The sequence below is a fragment of the Nelumbo lutea genome, chromosome 6 (assembly GCF_056320005.1).
Source record: "Nelumbo lutea isolate HS-2025 chromosome 6, American lotus-T2T, whole genome shotgun sequence".
NCBI lineage: Eukaryota > Viridiplantae > Streptophyta > Magnoliopsida > Proteales > Nelumbonaceae > Nelumbo > Nelumbo lutea.
Window position 1 is genome coordinate 52,229,136 of NC_142689.1, and position 16,472 is coordinate 52,245,607.

Here is a 16,472-nt window from a genome sequence, read left to right on the forward strand (position 1 = left end):
AATCCCACTGCCACCAACTTTGGAGGGGGATTACAGGTGCGCTGCTGCGCTATTCAACAACCCTTAGGGAGGATATGGGTACATCATGGTTTTCAAAATCGGACTGGACCGGAAAAAACCGGGAACTGATCAGGTGATTGGTTCCGTTTTTTCCCAAAACTGGATTTTCTCAAAAAACCGTTGATTTTGGTCAACAAACTGCTGATCAGGGCGGTTAACTGTTCGAACGGTTTTGACTGTTTTGTATTTTTTTTATTTTTTTTTATTTTTTTATTTTTTTTGTCAAAATGGGCCGACCATTCGACCCGTTCAACCTAGTAACCGAACCCCTGACCAATTTGGTCTCGGGTTGGTTTTAAAAAGCATGGGGTACATTACCAAACATGAAAAAAAAAATCATTTGTTCCTTGTTAGTTAGACAGACTGAAATCCGAGATGTAATAATTTATATTCTCATTAGCTAGTTGGTCACTGGTTAGCCAAAATTTTGCACTGGATGCTTTTTCTCTTATGAATTACTTCTAGCCTATTTTCTCCTTTGTTAATTAGTTTTCCTCAAAGTCAACGGCTTTGACCGAAGAGCAGGTTTCAACATAACCAAACCCAAAATCAAGGCTAATGATGGTTCGAACAGTCCAACTGGTTGAGTCAATGTTGGATTAAAGACACTGGTATTAGTTTGGATCGGTTGGTTCAAAAGATTTAAGTGTTAAAAACTAAATTTAAAATTAAAAAATTACAATGATATTATTCAAAAATAAATTAAATATTTAAATTTACAATATAAAATATTTTATATTAAGAAATATGGGAACTTTTCAACTTTCTCATATTAAAATAATTTTATGTATGTATGTATGTATGTAAATATGGGAACTTTTCAAATGGCCAAACCAAAACTAACCCAACATGGTTGAATTTTAAAACATAAAAATATAAAACAATTATCTACACTTATATGTTTCTATTATTTAGCTTTCACTTAACAAAATTCGTGCATCACACGAGTTGTTGCTAGTATCTATACTATATTATATAGCGACATAGGCCACATTGACATCCCTCTCCTTCTCCTATTCCTCCTTCCCTCATTTCTCCTTAGTGCTCTCTCCTTTCTCCCTTGCCCTTTCCCAGCCCTTCCATGTAGCCACGTGGCAACCCTCTCATCTTCACTAGAGTTCCACTGCTCTCTCTCTCTCTCTCTCTCGCTCTCTCTCTCCCGCTCAAGTTCCCAATCTCTTAACCAATCCCTCCTAATATTTCCCTTAAACTATCTCTCCCACCTAAAATTCCTCCTAGAAGCATTGTTTTAAAAAACCAAACTAGATGGTCAAACCATTTGACCTGGAACCAATCATTTATCCAAGCCCTTTTTTCTAGATTGGACCACAGTTTGGAAAAAAAACCATTGAATTGGTCGAAAAACCGCTGACCCAAACAGTCGAACCACTAAATTGTTTTGACCCGGGCAATGGTTTGTGGTTTAATAAAATTTATTTAATTTTTTTCTGAGACTAGAGAGATTATAATTTGATGGATTAATAATTTTAGTAACTAAACAATATTTTAAAGATCCAAATAAAAAAACTATTTCATATCTCAATAACTAAATATTTTAAATAAAAAATATTAAATATAGCTAAAAGTAGATAAATTTTAATCATTATAATTTTTCATAACTTTGGTAAATTGGAAAATTTAATTAATAAAACTTTCTTGCTAAAAATGACTGATTTTGGTAATTTAATTTCAGATATTTTTGAAAATTAAAATGTAATAAATACAAATTTAATAATTAAAAATTATCAGTAACTTTTCATTGAAAAAATTTATTTCTTTATATTTTTGGTAATTTTGATATTATCAATAATGTTTTAGCAATAAGTAGTTATTAATATTTTCAATAATTCTAGTCAATTATTAATATATACTGATATTCTCATATAATAATTAAATCTTTTCAATGGAAAATTGATTTCAAAAAATATAAATTTATTTTTTATTTTTTCAGTAATTTTGATATTTACTATAATTTTTAAGAAATAGTTAGTGATTTTGGTAATTTAATTACTAAAAATTACTGATTTTAGTATTTTAATTTAGTGAAAATTAACTACATTTATAATTACTATAATTATTGAGATTATATTTATTGGTTTGGGAGATAATCCCCTAGGTAGGAATGCAATGGGTGGGTTCTGGGTAGGAATCATACTCCCTGTCCGGACCCCAAGTTTTAAATTAATCCCCGTTTCTAACTCTGACTCCCATCGGGAAAAAATTAGCATGCATCCCCAGTCCTCGACGAAGACAAGTTTTACATCGGGGACCTAAGTCCCTAAATTTTTTTAATTAAAAGTTTGTTTTCAAAAATGCATTTATTTAAAATAAAGGAAAAACTAAAATGCAAATAATATTTTAAATACAATTTGATATGTATATATATAATATAAATAATATTATATACTTAATATAATATATATACACATATAGTTAATATTAAGGTTCAAAATATCGATACACCCAATACGCCAGTAGGGGCGTATCGGGCGTTTTGATACTTGCTTTTTTACATTTTTTTATTTTTTTTTCCAAAACTGGTTTAGGGGAGCCAATCTAGGACCCCTCCCCATCCCTTGAATCGACCAGACCCCCGATACACCCACTATAGGGGCATATCGGAAGGGTCCCAAAACGATACGTATCGACTGATATGGGCCAATACGTAACGATACTTTGAACCTTGGTTAATATATATAATAAGGTTGGGGCAAGGTGTGGACTTCACTCGCCATCCTTGCTTGGTCAAGGAGGCTAGGTACTCAGTGAGGATGGGCGAAATTGCCATCCTTATCCCTGGATTATGTAGCCCCATAGAGAAATAAATTTTAAGCCCAATAAGCCCCAACATCTTTTTTTCCATGCATTGCACAGGCCCTTTAGCAGATATATAGATAAAGAAACCTACTTTTTAGACTCTTCAACACATGGATAAGCTCAGAAATAAGCCTATAGGTTGATAGGATGCAGAGATATGCATAATGTGTAATAGCAGTCCTCATCAATCAAATGTTTGTTCTCTCTCTCTCAATTCTTTCTTTTCACATATTCACACACACACACTGGTATATATATATATATATATATATATGTTTTGGCAGCATCTCTTAAGAGTAAAGCCTGAAAGGTTTTTCCTCCAAAATGACAAACAAGTGATGGTATGCAACATCTTAAGAGGATTGTGAGCTCGTCTCGTCCCGAAGGACTTGTACTTGATAGATGATACCGTTGCTATCATAGAAAACATTGCCATCTATAAGAAACGTTACCCCACCCCAACTTCCCCCTCTCCCATTTTATCCGAAAAATGTATAGATATCTTTATTTGAGAGAGAGAGAAAGAGAAAGAAAGAGAGAGAGAGAGAGGGAGAGAGAGAGAGTTGGTTCACCACTTCATTTCAAAGTGGGGGCTGAGGTGCCAGTGCCAGTGCCACACTAAGCACTATCACCATCAGGTCCATCACTACTACCACAATCAGGTGTCTCAATCACTTGCTACCTTTTTGCTTAGTCATTTATGGTTTACGATTCAGGAACCCAACCCATCTAACATTTCTATCTTCATTTGTGCCCTCCATCATTACGGTGCTTACCCGAAGCTTTTATAAGATAAAATGAAGAATGGAAAGCAAACTATAATCCATCCATCTATAGTAAGTTGACAACGTTGTTACATAAAACTTTCCACGTAGCAAAGCAATAAATGAAGGGATCAGATACCCCACCATTTTAATGAACCAATCATGGCTACGGATCTACAGAAGGGAGAAATGTCGACCTGATCAGACGGCAGACTATTGAGCGCTCAACAGTTTTTACTTTTTATCAACCGTCAAATGACAAAGCAATAGATGAGATAGTTAGGAAACAGGAAACCTTGACCCATAACTCTGAAATCCTACATTCTGGTTTTGCTTGGTGGTTGGCCCATAACTCTCCCTCTTTCTTGCTTTTATCGGCAATCATTCTCCTCCATGATGTTCTGACTTTGGCTTTACAACAACTGGGGAAGTGCTCCGCCGACGTGCCCACAGCAGAGCCACAAGGCGTGTCTAATCTATTACTACAGCTTCCTTGTATTTATTTATTCTAAGATAATGATAATAATAATATTATTATTATATAGAAACACAGAGCTAGAGAGAGACATACTTTTCTTCTTCTGACATTGATTGGGTGGCCTAACTTGTAAAGTCACATAACAGATCGATATCCACACCTCTTTGCTGCTCTTCTGAGAGAGACTTGGGAGAGTTGAATCCAGCGAAGACTTCTTCCGCCCCTCATTGAAGGTATAGACTATTCCCAGAGCTAGCATGTAATGAATGGCACATCAACTATTCCCAGAGCGAACCCATCTGGCAGAGCCTGTTTTAGCCATGCTGGAGTAGTAATCACCAACAATTGCTACGAAAAGGGGATCCCTATCTTCATTACAAGGTTCGGTGCTACCACTTCTCTGACCTGTCTGTTCCAACTCCCGTGTCAGATCTTCCATCATCTTCTTTAAACTGGCTCTGTTCATCTGGCCTCCCTCTCCAGTTGAGATTCCAACCATTGTAATCTTTGGAAGAAGTGGATTCAGAGGCTTTGGCTCTTGCTTCATGCATCCTTTACTTGAGCCCTCCTTTCTGTGATGAAAGAAAAACAATTTGATTGGAAACAAAATTATCCTTTCACAAAACTGAGGGAGACCAATGATTAGATGGTACCTCGTCTTGGGCTTGTTTTCCTTATTTGGGTTTTGCTCATTTCTTGACCATGGATTTGCAAACCAATCACTAAATGGAAACCAAAAATCTGTGTGTGTTCTCTGTCCTTGAACCGCTTGGTCTCTCTCCTTCAATTCGAGGCCATTCCTAGGTTGCCATTCATGTCTATCATTAACACATTCTCCTTTTGAATTGGAAATAGAGCAAGCAGACTCTGCAGCCCTCTGAACAGAAGCTGCACTCCTGCAACCATCCCTCTTCCAGATGAACATCACATAGCAAGAATAAAAAATGAAACAGATACAATCCACAATTAAAAATAATAATAACTATCATGCAGTGAAAAGAATAAACACAGGAAGGGGATTAAGGAATAGAAATGAAGAGAATTCCTTCAGTAGGCATTCATCCATGATCCACCACACCAGCCCATGGCTCTGATATAAATCCTAGTGTTTTGTAAATAGATGTAATTTCCAGTGCTAAAGAAGTAAGCTTTCAATGCAATAATGGCCTTCACCTCATTTCTGTAGTATTTACTGAGCATATCTATTCAAGAAAAAAAGAAATGTGTTACAGGAAACATCTCTTCAGTACCTATGATACCCAGATACCAATACAATGGTGCCCAGTCGTGCTAGACATTCCCACTTTTAGTGTAAATTCTGTATCCAACACCTCATCCAGCTGTGTCCTTGCTGTATCAGTTACCATGGTTCAATACTGGTAATAGTTCCTAAAAGACAAATTTCCAGAATATCCTATAATACAAAGCACCAAATGCATGGTTTTAAAAAACGACCTGGAAACAGAACCGTTCTGGCCACCGGTTTCCGGGTCGACGGTTCGACTGTCCAGTTCGAACAGACGGCCCATTCTGACACCAAAAATTAAAAATATATAAAAATATTAAAAATAAAAAAACGGCCAAAATTGTTGAATGGGTTGATGGGTTGACAGTTCGACCACCTCGGTCAACAGGTCGTTGACCGATTCAACGGTTTTTGGCCAAGGACCGGGTTTGGGGTAAAACGGAACTGGTTGCCTGGACAGTTCCAGGGCCGAACAGTCCGACCATCCGGGTCAACGGCAGTTCGAAAACCATGACCAAATGGGTTTTTTTCTAGCAACAAAATTGTTGTGATTTAGTCGAGTAGATCTCCAATGTCAAAGGTATAGTTCATGGTCCATTAACAATGCATGCTATAAAGAGTGGAGACAAAGGTAAAAGATATAATAACTAATAACCACTGCTATCCACTTAAAGATTATTCTAAGAGACCAAATCATTGCTATAGAAGTTACAACTGAGAAAACGGGAGATAAAGTGGATGGCATGGAAAAGGAAGTACAGTTGTTATGACACCATACACCAAAAGAGAATTTGAAGACTTAAGGTGATTCTGCTAGTGATGCAAATATGTGGTGGATAAACTAAAGTTTACATAATCACTCCCTGCTAAAACTCATTAACTTGTTTGAACTCTAATAAAAATTGATCTTGTCAACCAGATGACCTTGACATTTTACAACTGCCTGTTCAAACACATCCAAAAGAAATCTAATTATCAGCACCATGCAGAAACATATTTTTCATTTTTTCTTTTGCATAACTTGCACCATCAGATCTCTAAGAATTTACCATGGCTACAGGCTACCTGGCTTATGTCATTGGATGCACAAGTTTCATCTGTCTGCCTGTGCTAAAATATTTACATGTGCAAACGGGTGGGATCCACTGTCTTTGGAACAGAAGGAATAATTAACATACAACAATGCTGGAGGCAATTTTACAGTATTTCCAACCATCACAAAATTGCAAGAAGCCATGTATGATCAGGATCACCTGATCTATCAGGCAGGGACTGAATGGGGGTCCCATACCCTCAGCATGTGTACCAGCAAGATTTTGCCACGTGAGTTCTTAAATTTCCTCTTTAGGCCTCGCTCGTTTACAACTTTGTGACTTACCTAGGTAAGTGTACTTAGCCAGGTAAATGTTTACTGGGTAAATTCACTTACCCATATTCTATTGATTCGCAGGATTCCCAGATAAGTAACAGAATGACATTTTTACCCATAAAAAGCTAATATTAAAATGGGTAAAGTTGTCCCATTACGTTTTGTAAAATCCCCCCCCCCCAAACAGGTGGGAAAGTTACTTACCCACCTGGGAGATGGGTAAGTTTTATCCAGGGAAGTAGAGCTGATTTTACCATGGGGCCCATTTACTAAATGCAAAAAGAGCATTGTAAAGTTGGTCAATGGGAAAAAGATACCCATTGACCAACTTCCCCCCCCCCCCTCCTCCTAATTTACAGGTAAATGAAAAGGGCCTTAGAAGGAAATCTTCCTCTGGAAATGGGGCCATAGATAAATGAATCTATGAGTAACCCCCTAGCCAGTTCTGCAAATAATATGTAAAACCCCAATTATTATAAAGCTGAAACAAGCACTGACAATACCTTTCCTCAAAAGAATCAACCATATAAGGAAACTGTGGCTGAATCCCAGTAGCTTTCCGTAACCATCTATTCCCCAGGAGTACCTTGTCAACGGTATGAAGGAGCTGCATTTCAGCAGCTTTTGATATAACATTCAGAGGAATTCCAGGATGGCCCATCTCATCCAGTACTTCTTGAACCTATCAGAAAATGATTATGCACCTGTGACCAACATATCAACCTAGGTTTCCACATCCCATGACATGGAGTTCAAATGAAGCCATAGCATGGTAAAGCACTCATATTCAATATTTTCCAATGGATGAAGTTTGAAAATTCAGCTATGTGTATCTGTACCTCTGGAGGCTCCCATGGGCTCTCTGCATTCTCTTCAGCTATTTCTGAAGCCAGATTGTCATCAATCACATCCTGTCGTCGCTGAACATGCCGATTCTGAATCAATGTATGGAAATGCTGGTCAACAGATTCTTGAAGAATGTTGTCTAGGATGTTTTTATCAAAGAAATATGGTGTATACCTACAGAAGAAACAGTTAAGACACTAAGATTAAATGTTCTCAAATCATTTGCCCAATTTAAAGTGGACACCTTTTGACTAAGCACTTAACTTGAATAAATTATACAAATGTATGAATGAAAGAGAGAAGAAGCAAAAAATTAAAGATAGAAAAATTAGGGCAAGATATCAAAAAGCATATAAACACAGGCCACCATTTTTCTGTGTTTTGGTAGATAATACAGACTTGAAAAATCAACATTCCACCAAGAGGATGGGTTCTAGTCGGAAGATTATCGAAAATCATCAATCAAAACATGGCAGAAAACGGACTTTTGAACAACTGAGTGTGAAACTAGGGACTGCATTGCTTCATGACACAACACAGCTTTATCTTTAATTCATTTACATAACAAAACTGCAAGTCAGTAATATATCATAAATAGGTTATGTACAGAAAGCATAGAAGCAGAACAATAATAAAGAAATGACAAATAAACTAAGAAGATTCTAAATAGTAGATCTCTAAAACTTACAAGTATGAAAATTGAGAAAAAAATACATAGACTGCAGATGGCATACCACTTAATTCCATCATTTGTGGCTATTGCAATGTCTAAGTTTTGAGCAGTGAAAACAGGAACACCATGTACTTTCCTCCTTCCATTGCTCTGTGGAATTGTTTTAAGGAGCTTATTGGCTGCCTTAACCTGCATGCATAGCAAGTCATTACAAAGAAATGATAACTTGAAAGATAAAACAAAAGGTTTGAAGTCCTTCTACAGTGGCATCTAAGGGCAGATTCTCAAGATTACCACACCAGTCAGTCAGTAACAGGTTAACCTAACCTCAAGTATTCTAGGGCTTGAGTGGAGGACAATGATGAGATCGGTGGAGCTTGGGTAGATTGCACTATTTCTGATGACGGAGATTCTGCTTCAGATACTGAGTCACTCGTTGGCAGCGTGGGGGAAAATGGCAAGGAGAAAGGTGACAGGGAGGAGGTGTTTAGTACAGCATTGCTCTTCAGCGAGGAAGGAAATAATGATATTGCAACTTTTACTTTGGTTCCAACGAAAGAGGTGGAAGGTAATAACATTGTTTTGTGCAAGAAGGTTGATGGGAATGAAATCCGAAGCTTAAACAGAGAAAAATCAGAAGCAAACCAAAACGACCAGCAGGGTGTCTGTAAGGTAATTGTTGATGATTTTCAGAGTTCTGTCAGAGAGACTCCAGATGGGAATAAGCAACAGAACATTAGGAGTGATTAAAGAGTATTAACAGACGGGTGAATCTTTTTTATCAATGGAACTTTGATTATATTAAAAATATGTGAAAAGCATTAGAAGTTTGATTTAATGACCATAACATCGGCCCTAAAACCAACACTACGTTACAAAGATGCCCAAAACAATTGCTGCCTTTCTACCCCTTGTTTAGCAAGGAGGTCAGCTAGCCCATTTGCATTCCTTTTAATCCATTTGAATTCAGCATCCAGCTCTCTTGCAGTCCTTTCTACCTGAAAGCATTCTTGAGAGTCCATGGACTATGTCTGTTCCTTCTTGCCCAAGAGATGATTACTTTTGAATCCCCTTCCACCTCCACTTGTCTGAGGCCCAATTGCTTAGCTAATACCTTGTACTAAATCCAATAAATCAGCTTTTATTGAGTCATCACAGACCGATTGGCCTGGAGTAAAAGGCACAATTTACCCTCCAAATTTCTAATTGCCCCACCAATACCTGCCATACCTGGATTACCCAGAGAGCTTCCATCAAAATTCAGCTTAACTTAACTACCTTGCGGGGGTTTCCATTCCATTTTTATCCTATCTTTGTCTCTAGATGATTGTGCTATCTCCTTCCAAGCCCTTAGAATATCAGTCACTGAAACTTCGAAAACACTCCATGTTTTTAGTCCAAAATGCTACTTTCACTTTTATTGTCTCAATAACTTCCTTCACAGTTCTACTATTGCCATTAAAAATTCTGTCATTCCTTTCCTCCCAAACTACCCAAATAGTTGCAACCTTAGTAGAGAGACATCAACCTTCCTCTTTTCTTTGATTGCCTCAGGGAAGCTAGGCCTGAAAATGTCCACAACCTCTTGAAGAGGGATCCACCTTGTGATAGAACAAGAATTGGAAGAAATTGATATCTTTCAATTGAAAGAATAGTACATATATATATAGCCTTGTAGATACTAAAAATGGAAGAAAATCATACAGCCTTGCAGATTCTAAAAAGGAAGAAAATCATACAGCCTTGTAGATACTAAAATAGGAAGAAAATCAAAGAAAGAATAATTCCTATAATCAAGCTATTCCTAATTGAGCTAATACTACATATTTACAGCCTATAATTACAACCTATAATCTCGTAACACTCCCCCTCAAGATGGAGCATAGATGTCAATCATGCCCAGCTTGTTACAAATATAAGAAACCCGAGCTCCATTAAGAGCTTTTGTAAAGATATCTCCTAATTGTTCTCCAGTCTTCACATATGCTGTAGAGATCAAGTTTTGTTGAATTTTCTCACGAACGAAATGACAGTCTATCTCAATATGTTTAGTTCGTCCATGAAAAACTGGATTCGAAGCAATATGAATCGCAGCTTGATTATCGCACCATAGCTTTGCTGAAACTGAGACTTTAAGACCGACCTCAGTTAAGAGTTGAGAAACCCACATAACCTCACACGAAGCTTGTGCCATTGCTCTATACTCAGATTCTGCACTAGATCGCGACACCACATTTTGCTTCTTACTCTTCCACGAAACCAGATTACCACCAACAAAAAAAACATTCAATATTACTGTGACCATGATTCCGATACAGTATCTCCCGTCCAGGAGCTCCTTTCAAGTAACACAAGATTTGTTCTAAGGCTTCCCAATGATGCACTGTAGGAGAGGACATAAATTGACTTACAATACTAACTGAGTAAGCAATGTTAGGACGAGTCACTGTGAGATAGTTCAACTTTCCAACTAATCTTCTATATCGTTCAGGATCATCAAAAGCATCTCCATCCTTTGTGAATTGCTAGGAAGCATTAGAGTATTGCATGGTTTGACTCTCAGTTTCCTAGTTTCTATTAACAGGTCCAAAACATACTTCCTCTGAGATATAAAAATGCCTCTTTTACTCCTTGCCACCTCAATCCCCAAGAAGTATTTTAGGTGCCCCAAATCTTTAATATTGAACTGGCTCTACAAGAAGGATTTCAAGGATGAGATTCCCTTCGTGTCACTCCCAGTGATAACAATATCATCTACATATACAACAAGTAGAATAATGCCAAATGTGGACTGCTTATAGAAAGCAGTATGGTCAGATTTGCTCTTCCTCATCCCAAACCTCTCTACTGCCTGACTAAATTTTCCAAACCAAGCTCGAGGACTCTGTTTTAGTCTATACAGCGATTTTCAAAGACGACAAACTTTCCCAGACTCCCCCTGAGCAACAAACCCAGGTGGTTGCTCCATATAAACTTCCTCCTGAAGAACTCCATGTAGGAAAGCATTTTTAATACCAAGCTAGTAAAGTGGCCAATCATATGTAGCTACCAGAGAAATAAATAATCAAACTGAAGTCAATTTTGCCACAAGGGAGAAAGTATCAGAATAGTCCACTCCATATGTCTGTGCATAGCCTTTGGCCACCAGGCGAGCCACTGATCCATCAAAATTAAATTTGACTGCAAAGACCCACTTGCATCCAACCGCTTTCTTACCAACAGGTAAATCGACTAGATCCCAAGTACCATTCTCAGTCAAGGCATTCATTTCCTCAAGCATGGCATCACGCCACTTAGGATGGGTTAAGGCCTGGTGAACAGATTTGGGAATCCCTACAGAATCAAGAGAGGCAACAAACGAACAAGAAGTAGAGGACAAACGATCATAGGTAACATAAGAAGAAATTGGATAAGTACACTAGCGTTTACCTTTCCGAAGAGCAATAGGTAGATAAATATCACTGGGCATTGGATCCGATGATGAAGAAGAGACTGAAGCCGAACTTGTCACAAGAGGATTAGGTCGTCGAGAATAGACTTTAGTGATAGGTGGTTTTGGTTGAGAAGGTGGTGGTGGGGGTATTGGAACAACACTAGTGTCTGCACCGGTGACATGATACACTAGTAGATCATCATCCTCTTGTGGACACACAGGTGTAGATGGAGAGGTAAAGAAAGGAAGATGTTCATGGAATGTAACATCAGCTGACACAAGATACCTGTTCAAGAGAGGAGAAAAACACATACCCTGCAGACGAACATCACAAACAAAACAAGAACATTCAAAGATACGAGGTTCAACAGGAAACACAGATTTATTAGGAAACAGAATCTTATAAGGAATTTGATCATTTAGAACAGTGGAGGGCATGCGATTAATCAAAAAACACGTTGTAGAAACAGCATCAGCCCAAAACTGTTTAGGAACATGCGTTTGAAATAAAAGAGCCCTGGCAGTTTCAAGAAGATGTCTATTTTTCTCTCAGCCACTCCATTTTGAGATGGAGTATCAACACAAGATGATTGATGGAGAATTCCATTCTGAGCCATGTAAGTCTAAAAGGAATCAGAGAAATATTCTTTGGCATTATCACTTCGCAATGTTTGTATAGACACATCAAACTGGGCTTTTATTTCAGCACAAAAGGTTTCAAAATGTGAAAGCAACTCAGAACGAGATTTCATTAAATAAAGCCAAGTCATACGAGAAAAATCATCCACAAATGTAACAAAATATCGAAATCCAGTCTTTGACATAATGGGACAAGGTCCCCAAACATCTGAATGTACTAATTCAAAAGCATGACTAGCCCTTTTATTAACTCGAGAAATAAATGATAGACGATGTTTTGCAAACTGACAAGACTCACAATCTAAAGAAGATACATCATGAAACTGAGGACACAACTTCTTTAACAAAGGTAAAGATGGATGCCCCAACTGACAATGAGCTTCAAAAAAAGATAAAGTATTGAAACAGGCAATGGTCCGGGGTTCCTGGGTATCCAAAATGTACAGACCTCCTGATTCTCATCATTTACCAATAATCCTCTTCGTCATAAGAGTACGAGTGAGTTTGCTAACAGATACCAAATTAAAAGAAAATTTTGGTAAACTCAATACGGATGACAAAGAAAGTGTTGGTGTGGGAGATGGTTCCAGAACCAAGGACTGAAGAAATAGAACCATTTGCTAAGGTGACTGAAGAAAGAAAAGTGTGTGATTGGAAAGTGGAAAAGAGACTAGGAATACCTGTCATATGATCTGTTGCACCAGAATCAATGACCTACTGAGAGGAAGAAGAAAGAAGACATGTAATGGTTTTATCTGACTCAGCAAGGGTAGTGATGGACTAGAGGAGTTCTTTAATGCCTCTTGATACTGGGTAAATTTCGCATACTCATCTGCAGAAATTGTAATGGTCTGATCTGACGATGGATGAGGAGCATCATTCGTAGTTACAACATGAGCTTACTGAGACCCAAAAGACTTCTGGTTTTTCTTTAGCAATTTCTGGCAAGTCCTTTTAGTGTGACCTAGTTCATGACAATAGTAGCAAACTACTCCCCCTATGGCCTGAGTTCCAGCATTCAAACCACTATTACTGCCACCTCTACTACTATTCTGAGAACGAGACCGGCCAATTGATCCACTATTCTGACTGACAAGTGCACTAGGTTGTTGTACAGGTGAGGTACGGGAGCTAGTATATGTACGAAGGACCCTAGTAAAAACCTCTTTTAAAGAGGTAATCTCAGGATTAGACAGAATGACTTAGCACCATCAAATTGAGGATTAAGGCCAGCCAGAAAACTCATAATAGCCATTTGTTCACGTTGAGTCTGCTGAACTTTGATATCAGTACTGAAAGGTAACAAGGCGTTCAATTCCTCATAAGTGCATTTGAAATTCATGAAACAGGTTTGAAGAGACTGATCCTATTGTTCAACCCGATAGAATGTCTTGCAAACATAAAAAATACGGGAAATATTTTCTTTACCAGAGAACAGAAAATCCAAATATTCCATTGGTTCTCTTACAAACTCATAGTGAGAGACATGACCGACGTACTCATTCTCAATAGAATTATGGATTTGCAAATACAATTGAGCATCAACCCTTAGCCATTCAGTGCGAGTCTCATCAGTAGGAGGGTCCTTAGTCAGATGGTTGTCCTTAGAGATACTCCGTAAATACAAATGGACAGTCTTACACCAGTCTAAATAATTAGTTCCGTTTAGTTTTTGTTCAATGATTTTAGACAGAATGGAGATAACACTAGGCATAGCCAAGTTCTTTTGTTCAACCGCCATCATAAACACAAGAAAATAAACTTTTAACAACCAGCAAAGACAATAAAACACACTTAAACAGAACCGGCAGCAGATGCAACACCCAAACAGCAAGAAATCACAACTGGCATCACCAAAATATCAACTATATAAGAACAGAGAAGAAAGACTTTCCTGATGGGCAAACAAACACCACAGGAGTAACACTGAGGCTGAGGCGATCGTCAAACAAGAGACCGATGAAGGTGGGTAGGCCGATCTGGGGATTCCTCTTTCACTGGTAGGGGCGGTGAGATGCAGATGTCACTCGGAATGGGTGACCTAGAGATCACAACTGCTGCTCACTTGGGCAACGTACAAAATTCAAAGCTACTCACTTGGGCAGCAAAGGGTAGAAAACTATAAATTAATTTCAGACCGGAATTGGTGTCTCTAGCTCTGATACCATGTGATAGAACAAGAATTGGAAGAAATTGATATCTTTCAATTGAGAAAATAGTACATATATATACAACCTTGTAGATACTAAAAAAGGAAGAAAATCATACAGCCTTGCAAATACTAAAAAGGAAGAAAATCTCCAGCTCTGATACCATGTGATAGAACAAAATCTAACTTTACACATCAGCAACTTAAACACAAGCATAAAGACTAAAATATCCCTACATAGTCGACATTAGCACTCCCCCTCAAGCTGGTGAATATATATCATATAGTCTCAGCTTGTTGCATATGTAGTCCACTCTTCCCCGACTCAACCCTTTGGTTAAGAAATCTGCCCATTGGTTTCCTATGTTAACATATACAGTATCTATCACTCTACTCAATACCTTCTCTCTCACAAAGTGACAATCAACCTCTATATGCTTGGTTCTCTCATGAAACACCGGATTAGAAGAGATATGGATTGTAGCCTGATTGTCACAATAGAGCTTCATTAGAGTGTCAATAGTGTATCTCATCTCCTGTAGAAAGTTCCTCAGCCACACTAATTCACAAGTAGTATGTGCCATAGCTCTGTATTCTGCCTATGCACTGCTTCTTGCCACAACTATCTATTTCTTACTTTTCCATGTCATTAGATTACCTGCAAGAAAAGTACAATAGCCTGCAGTGGATCTCCTATCATATATAGAACCAGCCCAATCAACATCAGTATATCCCTCTATTTCAAATTTTCCTCCACTTCTATATATCAAGCCACGACCAGGAGCCCCCTTTAAATACCTCACAATCCTTAGAACCGCATCCCAATGTGGAACACGGGGTTTCTGCATGAACTGACTTACCACACTAACCGCAAATGAAATATCTGGCCAAGTAATGGTTAGGTAGTTTAGTTTACCTACTAGTCGCAGGTACTTTCCAGGGTCTTCAAACTCTTCACCCATATCACTACTCAACTTAGTATTTGCTTCCATAAGTGTTTCAGCTGGTTTAGCACCTAACTATCTTGTTTCTTCCAACAAATCAAGAGCATATTTCCTTTGACACAAGTTAATACCATGCTTAGACCTTGCTACTTCTATCCCCAAGAAATACTTTAGTTTACCAAGGTCCTTTGTCTGAAAGTGTTCTTGCAGAAAGATCTTAGACCTATCAATTCCCACTTTGTCATTCCCAATAATAACAATATCATCTACATATACCACCAATAGGATCTTTCCAGCCTAAGAGTCATGACTGAAGACTGAGTGGTCAACCTGGCACTGTTTCATACCAAACTTCTTTACAACCTTACTGAACTTGCCAAACCATGCACAAGGAGACTGTTTTAAGTCCATAAATGGCCTTCTTTAGTCGGCACACCTTACCATCCTCCCCCTGAGCAACAAACCCCGATGGTTGCTCCATATAGATCTCCTCAAGTAGATCACCATATAAGAAAGCATTCTTGATATCAAGCTGAAAGAGAGGCCAATCATATATAGCAGCTACGGATATCATAACACGAACTGAACCAATCTTAACAACTGGGGAGAAGGTCTCCGTATAGTTAATACCATATGTTTGGGAGTACCCTTTCGCAACCAATCTAGCTTGCAACCGCTCTACACTACCATCAGGTAAGTACTTAACAATGTATACCCACTTACAACTGACAACCTGCTTACCAGAAGTAAGTGTGGTGAGGTCCCATGTATGATTATGAGTTAAAGCTGAGAATTCTTCCATTGCACGGCGCCACCCTAGAGAGGCAAGAGCTTCCTGGACATCCGTAGGGACAACAACAGAAGATAACAAGGAGATAAACTGGCGATGGGAAGCAGAAAGGTGAGTGAGAGAAACATAATTAGAAATAGGATGAAGGGTACAACTACATTTACCTTTCCGCAAGGCAATGGGAAGATCAAGTTAAAACAGTAGGGTTGGGGCTAGTGTGGGAACAATAGCCAGATCTGTCGACGATGATGGAGCTGGAGGAGA

The 16,472-nt window shown here is 38.2% G+C and overlaps 1 protein-coding gene across 2 annotated transcripts in view; it reads right to left on the reverse strand.

Annotated features, from left to right (window-relative positions):
- Positions 1-3,682: 3,682 nt before the first annotated feature.
- Positions 3,683-16,472, reverse strand: part of LOC148848892 (uncharacterized) — a 56,935-nt gene continuing 44,145 nt past the window's right edge. For both annotated transcript variants that reach the window (XM_088952022.1, XM_088952021.1), the window contains 5 exons: positions 8,315-8,442; positions 7,574-7,754; positions 7,238-7,416; positions 4,773-5,015; positions 3,683-4,691 (listed from right to left, as the gene is read on the reverse strand). In XM_088952022.1, coding sequence (XP_088808148.1) covers positions 4,394-4,691; positions 4,773-5,015; positions 7,238-7,416; positions 7,574-7,754; positions 8,315-8,442 — 1,029 coding nt within the window. In that variant the 3' untranslated portion in view covers positions 3,683-4,393. The remainder of the gene's footprint in view (positions 4,692-4,772; positions 5,016-7,237; positions 7,417-7,573; positions 7,755-8,314; positions 8,443-16,472) is intronic.